Source organism: Colletotrichum fructicola, assembly GCF_000319635.2.
Source record: "Colletotrichum fructicola Nara gc5 chromosome Unknown KSG_Nara_v1_contig01, whole genome shotgun sequence".
Lineage (NCBI taxonomy): Eukaryota > Fungi > Ascomycota > Sordariomycetes > Glomerellales > Glomerellaceae > Colletotrichum > Colletotrichum fructicola.
The window spans coordinates 3,079,038-3,091,247 of record NW_027094051.1 but is presented as its reverse complement, the minus strand read 5'-3'; the positions used below and the strand labels follow the sequence as shown (position 1 = coordinate 3,091,247).

Here is a 12,210-nt window from a genome sequence, read left to right as displayed (position 1 = left end):
TGATTGTGTCTGAGAAGCGTGTGGGGGAAGGACAGAGCGCCGGGTGCAGGTGCTCCTTTGCTGCTGCTGCTGCCGTTGTGGTGACTTCCAGCGTGTGCTTGATTCCTGCTGCACGCCGCCGTGGCACATTCACTACTGCGTTTAATACTGCTGATAGGTAAACAGGCACACCACCAATGGACAGCACCTCCCCGAGTACCAGACGGCGGCAGATCAGAACTTGCAGAAGCGCAACCCCATGGCGCCCAGTTACCCCGCTGGAGACAAGGCAAAGTGTCCTCTTCGATCTCCCATTGGATCTGATGCTGTCGCCATCTTCGCGGAAGCGGGGAGGAGGAAACCCCCCACACTGAGCACTTCAGCCACAATGCGCGGATCCCCGGGCTCTTCCCTGTCGATTGTCACCGTCACTGTCCACTGGAGGTGTCTGGCCTGCTTTCCCCGCGACCAATCTTCTCCACCGCTTGAAGTTTGGGCAGATCTCAGTACGTATCAAACCTGGGGAAACCGTTCCGTCATGCTGCCTTTGTCTGGGCATCCATCTGTACTGGACAGTAGTATGCCGAGGGAACTTAGCTGCAGCCCTTTTGAATTGACGAAGGCCATGCTCAACACTCGGGTATGCTGCAAATGGTCCACGTACTTTGGATGACAATCTTCCATAACTCGCCATGCTGTGGTGTCTTCGAGAATGAGAAGCGTTTTATTGCTGGAGGCTGACGTGTGCTCTGTCGTACACACATTAGTACACACATTAGCAGTTTTCTTCGCGCAAACAATCTTAAAGCTGAAAACAAATGGTAGGAATACAGTTGTTGGGCATGGCCCTGGCAAACCGCTATCCCCTAGCACTCACAGAAGAGCCGATGAATCAAAGTCAAACCTGCACGTCTGTTCGTATGTCGTTGTCCTACCTTGCCTCAGGAGTAATTGCATTTCACAGTGATACGAGTAGCACTTGCGAAATGCCACAACGTACCCGCGGACGTTGCCTCACGAAGGAGTGCTATCCGAATTAAACTAGTACCACCATAGGATGATTAGAATTGCCATGGTTATATGAGATAATTACAGCATAGACATACGATGGTAACGACCCGAAAGAATTCTTAATATTTGTTCGACTGTTCCTGCGAGTCTCGAGTTCCATGCTGAGTGGTGGGGGTGGCGTGCTGGAGCCGATAACTGTGGCTCACTGTGGCTCAAATGGCGTTATCGATGTTCGGTTCTGACCACTCAGGCCTCGGGCTTTCCTGCTTTCCCCGAGGGGAAGTTCCCCACTGGAGCTTCAGACACCTCTCTCCAGCAGAGCAAGCCATTGTCCAGTCAGAGTAAGTGAATCATCTGGGAGAGCAGTTACGAAAAAAAGTAAAGCCCTCATTGAATAATAATTCAGGGTTGACAATTGCGCCTTTATCTGCAGTTTATCAAGTTCTTGTATGTCAAACTTCCCTTTCACCGGGTATCCTCCCGAGGTTATCGGGCTCGTGAGCCGAGACTCCGATGAAGCTCCGGTGACCACCTCCGACGTCGCCTATCCTCACTCACTCTAAAGAGGCCCCGAAACGCTGACAGAACCTCATCTCAGACCTCAATTCGTATATATCGTCAAGATGTCGATGATTTTCAAGCGCTCAATGGCTACCGCCGCCTCGTTCAAGAAGGCCGGCAAGGTCGTGTGCATCGGCCGCAACTATGCGTGAGCAAGCCCCCCGCCATTGCCTGTGAACCAGGCGGCTAACATGCAGCTTCCAGCGACCACGTCAAGGAGCTCAACAACACCCGCCCCAAGCAGCCCTTCTTCTTCCTGAAGCCCACCTCCTCCATCCTGCTCCCCGGCGCCGGCCCCGTCCTGAGGCCCAAGGGCGTCGACATGCACTTCGAGGTCGAGCTGGCCCTCATCCTCGGCAAGCAGGTCAAGGACCTCAAGCCCGACGACTACAAGGGCGCCCTGGCCGCCATCGAGGGTGCGTCACCCCTTTATCTTACGCGATCTCCCCTCACAGGCTAACACTTCACAGCCTACGCCGTCTCCATCGACATGACAGCGCGCAACGCCCAGAACGAGGCCAAGAAGAAGGGCCTGCCCTGGGACATCGCCAAGGGCTTCGACACCTTCCTGCCCATGAGCGACGTCATCGCCAAGTCCGCCATCGCGGACCCGCACGACGTAGAGCTCTTCCTCAAGGTCAACAACGAGACCAAGCAGGACGCCTCGACCAACCTGATGCTCTTCCAGATCCCGCGCATCCTGAGCGACATCTCCAAGGTCATGACCCTTAACCAGGGCGACATCGTGCTCACCGGCACCCCCGCGGGCGTCGGCCCGGCCGTGCCTGGGGACGTCATCCGCGCCGGTATCCGTGTGGGCGGTAAGGAGCTGGCTGAGGGCAAGATTGAGGTCGCGGTGGAGGAGTCGCCTAGCTCGTACGTCTTTGCGGAGACATGAGGCGGAGGATTTTGCGAAGTTAGGTTAATGCAGTATCATGAGCGGGTTTATGCGATGGAGGAGGCACGGCGGTCACCGGTCTAGAATATAAAGTCTCGAAACATTCAGTAGCAAGATCACATGTACTTTTATAGATGGTCTGATCTGCATCGCCTACAATATACCAAACATCCCGTAAACAACACCCACAAAACTCCATTCTCAATCTCAGAGTCCCACAGCATCACTCCAGGTTAGGGTCCTTGATCGACCCAGGCTTCGGCGCCGACTCCGCAACAACACCGCACTTCTTACACGTGCGGCCCGCCTCGTCGGCCTTGAACGCCTCGACGGCGGCCTTGATCTGCGTGCCGAGATCGGTGCAGTGGAAGGCCGCCTCGTGGACGACCTCACGGCAGGCCTCGCAGTACCAGCGCATGCGATCGAGCGAGCCCTCGGGGCGGCGCTGCTCGAGGACGACGCCGACGGTGTTGGCGAAGCGCACGGGGTTGTGCGGGGTGTTGCCGGGCAGCAGGAACATGTCGCCCTCGCGGATGATGACGTCCTTGAAGACGCCGTCGTCGACGACCTTGAGCATCATGGCGCCCTTGTACTGGTAGAACCACTCTGGGGTCTGGTTGATGTGGTAGTCCGTCCTGGCGTTGGGGCCGCCGACGATCTGGGGAGGAGTTGTGAGTGAGTTGCGTGGGCCTGGGTGAGAGGGGGAGGGGTTGGGTTTACCATGACGGTGAAGTCTTCATTGTAGACGCAGTAGTTGTTGATTGGCGGTTTGAGGAGGTGGGAGTTCTCCTCCAGCCTTGTGTTGGTGTGAGTTGGTGTTGCGCGAATAGCTTCAAGTGCATCACGAGCGGACTTACCACTTGGGGAGGTTGACAGGGGTGGAGAGCATTGTGAGAAAGTTGTCGGAGTCACTTGAGTCGCGGGCCACTACTCCAATTCAATATTTTGCCAATAGTATCAGAGTTGACTTTTTTCTCCTGCGATGGAGAATTATATGTGGGTTGATGACTCGGCGGGAGGTTTATGGACAGGTCAAGATGAGGTCAGGTCAGAGTCGAGGGGCGGATAGGATGGGATGTCGTTGTGTAGATAATGCCTCTCTCTTTGCTCTCACGTGGCGAATGAGAAGTCAGCATTTGATGAGATTTTAGGCTTTTGTCGACTTTTCTATCGGATTTCCAACAAAAGAGCAGTCGCATTTATCAGCCTCCATCCGCTAAAAGCCGTGCCTCATCCGGAGCGGCTCTTCGGCCTGGGGTTTCGGAGCAAACTGAACGGCCCGCCACGAGCTTTTTCCACAACCGACCGTCTTACTAATGGAGATCTTCAACTCGTCGAAAGACTCCATTTCGAGATGGGAAACATCCCAGCGGACGGTCTCATCAGCGCATCATCGGCAACTCGAGCCGTAGCAGCCTCAATCGCGCGCAGGCAAAACCCACAGCCGGTCCCTAACCGCTCAGCGGAAACAACCCCGCCGTATCTGCCGAGCGATCCTTGAACAGCATCGACTGTCCAGTGACGGAGCAGCAGTGTGAAGAGAGAGGTGCAAGACAAAAAGAGCCACCCATGTGACGCATGGCATCACACATGTCTGGGAGCCGGGCCCCCCTCGCCCCGCCCTACCCGTCTGGCACTGTCTCGCCCACTTCGCATTCCCTGCCCTCGCTCGCTGTACGAGGCCGTCTGTAAGAGAAGATGGGACAGTGGACTCGGGAGCAGCCCGCCCTCGTCTGCGTCAGCAATGCAATCCCCCAGGCTGCTGCCATCTCACTGGAGAAAAAAGCACGCTGGCTGGCCACCTGATGCCAGCGAGCGAGACTTGCATCCGAGGATGGGAGCAGAGGGGAGAGGCCCGGGCGGAACCACCCTCTTAAAACAATTCAGACGAGTCAACAACGCCTTAGCCGCCGCGAATGCACTGCCAGGTCCTTCCCTCCCGCCACGTCCCGCATCCAGTTCGCCCCAAACTCATTCACTGCGAAGTTGCTTACGGCGTAGAGGTTAGAGGGCAGCACACGGCACAGCGCACTCAGCGGCACTGCTCCAGCCCCTCCTCCATCCAACCAGACCAGAGCTATTCCGCATCGACCTTAACTCTCCTGCCACGCACCAGAAGAAAGGCTGACACCCTTTGAACAGTGCCCGTCTGAGTTGTTAGCTAGTCGAGCAGCCCGTTAGTTACCTGCTCCTTCCCTACACCGACAGTGACAACCAAACAAAAGGAACGAGGGAACATCCCGTCGCAAACTGCGCACATATGAGCAAGTTTCCTCAAGCCACGGGCCCGCCACCGCTTTCTCTGCGCAGTGCCCTGAGTGATATTTTTTCTGCATGACCATGTACGGCACAAGGCTGGATCCGCATACCTTGCTGTGATAAATCCCAAGAATTCCATACTCTTCAACAGGCGTGCTCTGCCCATTCATTCTAGATCGTCTCTCTGATACCCGCCCGCATATCTTCCCCTTAGCTCCCGCTCTAACCGACCACGACGTACCCTCCCCCCCGCGTAAACCTCTTATCTTATCAGACACCACCCCCAGCTGATGTGACACCATCCGACCCCCGACCGCAGTATCACATCCCGACCCTTTGGGCCCCCTTAACCCTTCTTTCTCAAACATCAACAACCGCAATCCGAACCTCGACGACCGCTTTTTCAATCGCTCTCCTCGACTCTAGCATCCATTTACAGAATACCCAGAAATTTCCCCGTCAAAATGGACCACGCACACATGGATCACTCCCACATGGACCACGCCGTCATGGACCACAGCAACATGGGCGGCCACGGCGGTATGGGCGGCGGCATGGGCGACCGCTGCAGCATGAGCGTACGTCTTTTCCTCTCCTCGCCCTCTTTCCCCGTCGACATGGCCGCTCCGGAGGCGGCGACGGCGGGGAGCTGTTGCCAACAGTTTGGCTTCTCATCCGTCCCCCCCGAACAAGCGCAAGCAATGCTAACCTCCCATCTTCCGTGTTAGATGCTCTTCACCTGGGACACGAACAACCTCTGCATCGTCTTCCGCCAATGGCACATCCGCTCGACTGGCGGCCTCATCATCTCCCTCCTCCTCGTCGTCGCCCTCGCCGCCGGCTACGAGGCCCTCCGCGCCGCATCCCGCCGCTATGAGCAGTCCGTCAACAAGCGCGTCGACTCCCTCCCGAGTAAGCTCCTCCTCCTCCTGCCCCCGGCCGAGCCATCTGCATGCGCATATATCACACCCATATCCAGACAATCTCCCTGAACATACAAACCTCCTCCATCACAAACCACACCCCACAAGACTCTTTGCTTTACACATAAAACACAAACATGCGCAAAACACCTCTTAAAAAGAGCCGCCTCCTCTACGAAGGAGGCCGGCCCCCGGTGAGCGCAGACATTACAAAACCCCCCATCCCCCCTAGAACCATGTGAAAAAGCTAAGAGTCTTGTCTTCCTTGAGGCATCGCTGGCACCGTTACTGAGACAACCCCCTTCCTATGGACAGGACGCGAACAAGCAGAGGCCAGCAGGACCGCCCACATCATCAAGGCAGCCCTGTACGCCGCGCAGAACTTTTACGCCTTTATGATTATGTGAGTTTCCCTCGTCTACCCCTTCTTTGACAACATGCGCGGGTGCGATCAAAGTGGCCGCCATGCCATGCGATGCGCGGCGCTGCATAGAATCCACTCGCGCGCGCATAATACCATTTTACAACCGCATTCGCCGAAACTGACCTCAACCTCTCCCAGGCTCATCTTTATGACTTACAACGGCTGGGTCATGGTCGCAGTCGCCGTCGGCGCCTTCGTCGGCTACGTCATCTTTGGGAACTCGACCTCCTCCACAAAGGACAACGCCTGCCATTGAAAGAACTCCCCCGTTTCCACTTAAAACCAACACGAACACATCCCACAGTTTCAGGGGGCTCGACTTTTGTTTGCAACTGGCATATATCCTTTCTTTCCAGGGACCGCGGGGGACGCTGCTTTAGAATCATCACTCGCGCGGGGGAGCAGGGAAGGAGGGCGGGCGCATTGTTTGCTTTTCTTGATGTTGCAAGTCGCAGGCGTTGGACACATTCCCGTACGTTTTATCTCCCTCGGTAGCAAAAAGGACGAGGGGCAGGGTAAAGCAGATCTTCGTTCCGTCATGTCAGCTGCGGCTTCTTCTAGCCGACAGACTCTATATAGTTATTTCTACAAAGTGGAAGGGAAAACGGCCCTTCTTCCAAAGAATCATACCCAATGCAAGCATATTTCCCAAACTCTCTCACGATTTTTGTTTTTCGCATTTACATCTTGGCCGGCTCCGTCTTCTCCTTATCCTTATCACCCGCCCCCTCGTCCCTCTTCCTCTTCTTGTCAACGAGGCTGCCCTCCCGCTCCGCCTGCAGGATGATCTCCTCGTCGCCAAAGTGCGGGTTGCACTCGAACTCGGGCTCTTTCCCGTACGCGATGCGCGCCGCGTCGACCAGCATGTGCGCCGTGAGCCCCCACACCTTGAACCTCCGTTGCTGGTCCTCCTCCTCCTCGAGCTTCTCGGCGAGGTTGCCCTGCGGGTGGTCCGCGTCCATGGCGTTGCCGGGCGTCGTGACGCGCTGGTCGTCGACGGGGACGTAGAAGTTGTGCACGCGCCAGGGGTGGTCCTTCCACTGGATCCAGTTGCCTTCGTACCAGCTCCCCGGGGGCAGCGGCCTCTGCTTCTTTTGGATTGTGCTTGATGATGAGGGTGATTCCTGGTCCGTGGCGCGCAGGAAGTTGTGGAAGGGGGCGGAGAAGACGGCGGCGACCTCCTTGGCGTCGAGGCGGGGGATCATGCGCTCCTCGACGAGCGGGGAGGGGTGCTCCGGGTCGTCGGGCTCCTCGTCGGCGTGGAGGAAGGCGACGCAGGGGCGGACGACGAGCTCGGTGCGCGCGAGGTTGTAGGGGAGGTAGCAGAGGGGCTCGATCTTGAAGGGTTTGGGGATGCGGGCGTCGTCCATGGGCAGGCCGATTTCTTCCCAGGCTTCGCGGCGGGCGATTTCGTCTTGGGTGGGTGTTAGATGTCCATCTTCTACATTTCATGTCTCTGAATCTCTTCTCTCTTTGTATATTGTGGAGAGGACAGAGGCAGGAGTTGACTTACACGGCGTTTCTTGCAGGGTGTCCGCCTTGCCGCCCGGGAAGGCGGCGTGGCCGGAGAAGCTCCGCAGGCTGGCGGCGCGCATGGTGATGACGACGCGGAGGTCGCCCCTGCGGTCGGCGTAGAGCAGGATGAGGACGGCGGCGCGGCGGCTGACGGGGAGGCGGTCCCAGAGGGGGAACGGGGGCGGGACGTAGCGGCGCAGCCGCGCGATGGCCGCCTTTGAGCGCATCAGCATGCGGTTCGCGCACAAGTACATGGTTGCTTCTTCCTCTGGCGGCGGCGCGACATGTGTGTCGGCGCCACACGCAAATGAGAGCAGAAAAAGGAGAGGAAAGGGGAGAAAGAAGGGAAAGAAGGAGGCGGATGAGGTTGGAGTGTGAGATGTATGGGATGTATATACTGTATACGCTGTGTGTGTATAAGATGGCGAAGGGTGGAGGAGGGGTGTGAGGATATGGCGGCGATGATACACAAAACTGAAGATGGGCTGGATGCCGCATAAGTCGAGATGTAGAACTAACTACCACTGTGACTACTGCGAACGTCGCCTTGGATGATGCTACTATGGCTGCGAACTACTGCAAGGTTCTCATCGCGCAAGGAGGCAAAACATAAAACAGCGTGACAACTAGAACTCAAGAGCAGGCGGAAAAAGGACTAACCGCAGAGACGGCGTTCAAGGGAGCCATGGCCTCAGCATCCCAGTAGCTCGTAACCTCCTGGAAGTCGTCGTCGCCGTCGAGGATGAGGATCTTTGGTTCGTCGGTGGTGGTGGTGGTGGTGGTGGTGTTGGTGTTGGATGCTGCTGCTGACGTTGCAGCGGTAGCGGCGGCCGGGTCCTTGGCGAGCGCAGCAGGAACTGCAACAATGGGTGCGGTTGCGGCTGCGGCGAGGTGGGTTTTGATCTCGTGGACTTCGGCGTCTGTCGGGGGTGTGGTGGCGTCGTCGCCGTTGGGTTTCTGCTGCTGCAGGGCTGGAGTGGTGTCGTTGGTGGTGGTGGATGGAATTGCTGTGGTTGTTGTTGATGTTGTTGCGTCTTCGGAGAAGGACGGGGGAGAGGTTGGGTCCGGCGCGGAGAGCTGGGTCATGTTCTCCCTGCCTCGGATGGACCTGCTTAAAGCTCGTGCGGGGGAGTTGGAGTTGGAGACAGAAGGGGGGAGGGGATGGTAGGGGACAAGGATGCTTTGCGCTGGGAGGAGGCAAAAGTGGTGGATGGCTGGTGTAAGGTAGATGAGGGAGGGGGGTGTAAGAGGTGTCCGAGACGGAGGTGGATGGATGTGGTAGTTGATGGGTAGGGTGAACTCCCCGGAGCTAGGAAGCCTGAAAGTCTAATAATGTGCAATGCAGTATTTGTGCACGCCCGTTTGTCTTCTATCTCTCTCTGTATGTGCTGTCAGGCTAGACTGTGACACGGATGTTTGCCGTTGCGTACGTCCCGCGCGGGATGTGGTTGGCCGGTGGAGAAGTGATGAAAGAGTGGTGTGCGGATTCAGTCTTCCTGTCTGGGAGTTCAGTGTCGTTGGAGAAAGGAGGGGGGCAATAGGAAAAGGGAAAGATGATCAGAGAGCCAAGATGCTTGCTGATGGAGTAATGTCTGCTGGGAAGACGAACATGTTTGGGGAAGATGGAAAAAAGGCCGAGCCGAATTGCGGGGGTGGGGTTAGTTGAGTGAGATCAGTGATACCCGAGCTTCCACGGCACACTGCACCAGGACTGCCCCACCATTCCCACCTCACCTACGGACAAGGGGCCGATGACCGCAACTACTTTGGTACCTACCTAGATCATGGTCACATATCATTGCCATCAAGATGGCAAAATGATGTTCCTGGATGATGGCAGTAATCACCTAGGCATTCATTGGCTCGCCAATAACTTGATTTGTCGCCGGAGGGGTGTGAAGCCTAAGATATGGTGGCCTGCCTGAAGCTCGGTAGGCGGCGGCCGGAGGACGGAGGGGCCGCGGGGCTGGAGGCCGAGGCGTGTGAGCTGTGCTTGTGATAGGCCCCGGCGCGGGCGCTGCATGCTCTACGTCCAGCAGGACCCCTAAAATACCTGCTATTACTTATCAATTACCTTATCGGTGCGTCTTAGGCACCTCGAGACAAGGAAACGCACGCCTCACGCGGTACCGGAGCTTTCATACTTTCAGTGTGCATCAACGGCTTCATTTGTTCTCATGTCTTCTATTTCATTAGATCAGTCGTCTGGATTACATCTCCAAACCCGCGTCTTTGGCCATACGCCAACCATCGCTAATACGGCTAAGAATAAATGTGTTGACACAAACACTGGCTTCCGTGGCATGCGGCCACGCTTCCCTCAACAAAAATAGACCCTGTCTAGATGGCGCCGTCGATATCCCGCCCATGACGGGGCCGGACAAACATGCAACGCTAAACGCGAACACCGAGACAGGACACCATCTCAAACCTTTCCCTGTCATCCCAAGAGTCTCTGGCCAAACCTGGCCGCTTTCTCGTCCCAAACACGGCGGGCGTGCTGCGTCCCTCCCGTGACGCCAAACAAGCATACAGCAGCCAACCAAAGCCGCCCCGAACGCCACCCCGACGCCGTCGCATATTGAACCCCTCCTTATGTTGCGCTGCCCTCCGGAATCACCCGGATGCTCTGCCTAAGATTCTCCCTCCGTCGCTCATCCTTGGACTGCACCATCACGCTTGCCGTCCTCCTGACGTGGGCCGCGAGGTTCTGCACCGAACGCCTGGCCATCCTGTTCGGCGAGTTGGCCGCCGTCACGGGCGACCCGGTACCGGAGGACGACATAGATGACACCGTCTTTGCGGTGGTGGGCGTCGCCACGGTTCGGGGTTCCGCGCCCGGCCCATCGACCGGTGATGTGCCCTCTGAGACCGCCCTCCGGTGCTCGCCGCTCCACCTGAAGACACGGGAAATGGCGTCCGAGTACTTCACCCGGAGACGGTCATCGTCCAGCGAGTGCGCGTGCATGTCTGGACGCGAGCCCGCCGTCAGTCTTCCCGAGCCCGTCATGGGACCCGGCGGGGATGGGGACTGCGATTGCGTCGTGGTGTTGATGCCCGTCGGGGGGCGCTTCCTACCCGACTGAAGCACCTTGGTCGCGAAGCTCAGTCGGTTCTTGGGAGGCACAATGGAGTCGCGACCCGACTCGGTGCTGGCCCTGGACGATGCCCCAGCCTTCTTGCGCTCAGAGTTCGCAATCGACGTGGCTGTCGCGTGGTAAAGGTCCTTGGCTCCTACATAGCTAACCTCCATATGATTGTTTCGCCGTGCCGGCAACGTCTCAAAGTGATGCATGCCGGGCGACCTGAGCGGTCCAATCTCCGAGTCGCGACGGCGTGGGCTCGCCTCGTCAAAGTCGAGAATCTCAACACGGGGCGGGACTGGCGATGCAGGAATCCAAGATGCGTAGTTTCGCTTCGAGCTGGGACTGAAGTCCCAATCACTGTCAAAATCTGATTCGTCGTCATAATCATCAGTAATAAGGCCTAGCGTCCGCGTCGGTTCTGATGATGATGGCGGCGGGGGTTTGCTCGGGTTGTCCGGTGTTGACGGTGGGAATGCGAGCTTGCCTGGTGGCAGGGGAGACCGGGGTGGACGCGGTGGCGGGATAGCTTTATATGCGACATCGAGGCCTGTGATCTGTTTGATCTTGGCGGAAGAACGATGTAGTGTGCAAGGTGTAGTTATCGGGTTCAAAAGTAACGGCGACGACGGTAAATTCGGTGTTGAGAGGCGCCGTGGAGCCAAAGCTCTCGTCACCTCTTCATCGCGTGGAAGTCGCCGAGGCGTTGGCGAGCAGCTTCGGTGTTCTGATGATCTCCTGGATACGGGTGTCGGGCTGTGCTGGATCAGAATTGTACTGATCTCGTTTTCGAGTCTCTCGATCGCCCCCCGCCCTGATGGTGCCGGTGACGGCGTATTCCTCCGTCTGCTTCGCGATCTCGTACTATTGATTGTCGTCCTCGATGCAACAGAGAAAGCCGAGACCTGACGTGAAAGGCCGGGTCTCAAAGGAGGAAGTGGTGGCAGGGGCTTTCTTTGGTATGTGCTCGACGGTTGTTGAGGAGGCAGATCGTGTCCAGGCGGAACGGCAATCTCTAAGCCAGGCGGCAACTGGCTGGGGATGATTCGAGGTTCCATCTTGGATGATTCCTCGACGGGACAGTGGAATGGGATTTCGGTGCGGAAGAGGGAAAAAGTCCAGCAAGAATGATGTCTAGGACGAAATCCGGGAGTCTGGCGCAATATGTTCCATACCACTGGTAGCAGCTCGTCGATGACCAAGCTGATGAGCGAGACACCCAACCGAATGCGGCGAAATGATTTTCTAGAACTGAGCACGAAGTCTTTGTCGGTGGTGATGACTGGATCGGGAATGGCTAGCTCAAAGCGAATGACTCTCTGAACAAAGAGTTGTCGTGTGGAAAGTAAAGGCCAAGCCGCGGTAGCAAGCCCTCGTCAGTTGAGGACCCCTTCGATGAACTTCAAGAATTTGACTGAATGGCGGATGTGTGGAATCTCAACGTGCGTTAGAAGAGGAAACAAACAGGTGCCCTCTCAAACGCCTGAGTTAGAGGGGGGTTGGCTGCCGTTATCTACGTCGTGAGAAACCAAAGCATCAGCTGGCATCATGTGTGCC

At 57.0% G+C, this 12,210-nt stretch overlaps 5 protein-coding genes across 5 annotated transcripts; 2 read left to right on the top strand and 3 right to left on the bottom strand.

The window, feature by feature from the left end:
- Positions 1–1,086: 1,086 nt before the first annotated feature.
- Positions 1,087–2,449, top strand: CGGC5_v000899 (putative hydrolase; the record flags this gene model as incomplete). Its single annotated transcript, XM_032020034.1, has 5 exons — positions 1,087–1,089; positions 1,424–1,437; positions 1,589–1,699; positions 1,756–1,967; positions 2,022–2,449. The coding sequence occupies 5 exons, from the start codon at positions 1,087–1,089 to the stop codon at positions 2,447–2,449; spliced, it is 768 nt and encodes a 255-aa protein (XP_031882903.1).
- Positions 2,450–2,672: 223 nt separating this feature from the next.
- On the bottom strand, positions 2,673–3,338 carry bna1 (3-hydroxyanthranilate 3,4-dioxygenase; the record flags this gene model as incomplete). Its single annotated transcript, XM_032020035.1, has 3 exons — positions 2,673–3,107; positions 3,170–3,245; positions 3,307–3,338. 3 exons carry the CDS (start codon positions 3,336–3,338, stop codon positions 2,673–2,675), a joined length of 543 nt encoding a protein of 180 aa, XP_031882908.1.
- Positions 3,339–5,172: 1,834 nt separating this feature from the next.
- CTR2 (Copper transport protein CTR2) lies at positions 5,173–6,311 on the top strand (the record flags this gene model as incomplete). Its single annotated transcript, XM_032020037.1, has 4 exons — positions 5,173–5,286; positions 5,437–5,620; positions 5,902–6,034; positions 6,194–6,311. 4 exons carry the CDS (start codon positions 5,173–5,175, stop codon positions 6,309–6,311), a joined length of 549 nt encoding a protein of 182 aa, XP_031882910.1.
- Positions 6,312–6,735: 424 nt separating this feature from the next.
- Positions 6,736–8,656, bottom strand: CGGC5_v000896 (Peroxisomal coenzyme A diphosphatase 1; the record flags this gene model as incomplete). Its single annotated transcript, XM_032020038.1, has 3 exons — positions 6,736–7,469; positions 7,569–7,785; positions 8,231–8,656. 3 exons carry the CDS (start codon positions 8,654–8,656, stop codon positions 6,736–6,738), a joined length of 1,377 nt encoding a protein of 458 aa, XP_031882906.1.
- Positions 8,657–10,163: 1,507 nt separating this feature from the next.
- Positions 10,164–10,865, bottom strand: CGGC5_v000895 (uncharacterized protein; the record flags this gene model as incomplete). Its single annotated transcript, XM_032020039.2, has 1 exon — positions 10,164–10,865. The coding sequence occupies one exon, from the start codon at positions 10,863–10,865 to the stop codon at positions 10,164–10,166; it is 702 nt and encodes a 233-aa protein (XP_031882907.2).
- Positions 10,866–12,210: the final 1,345 nt, after the last annotated feature.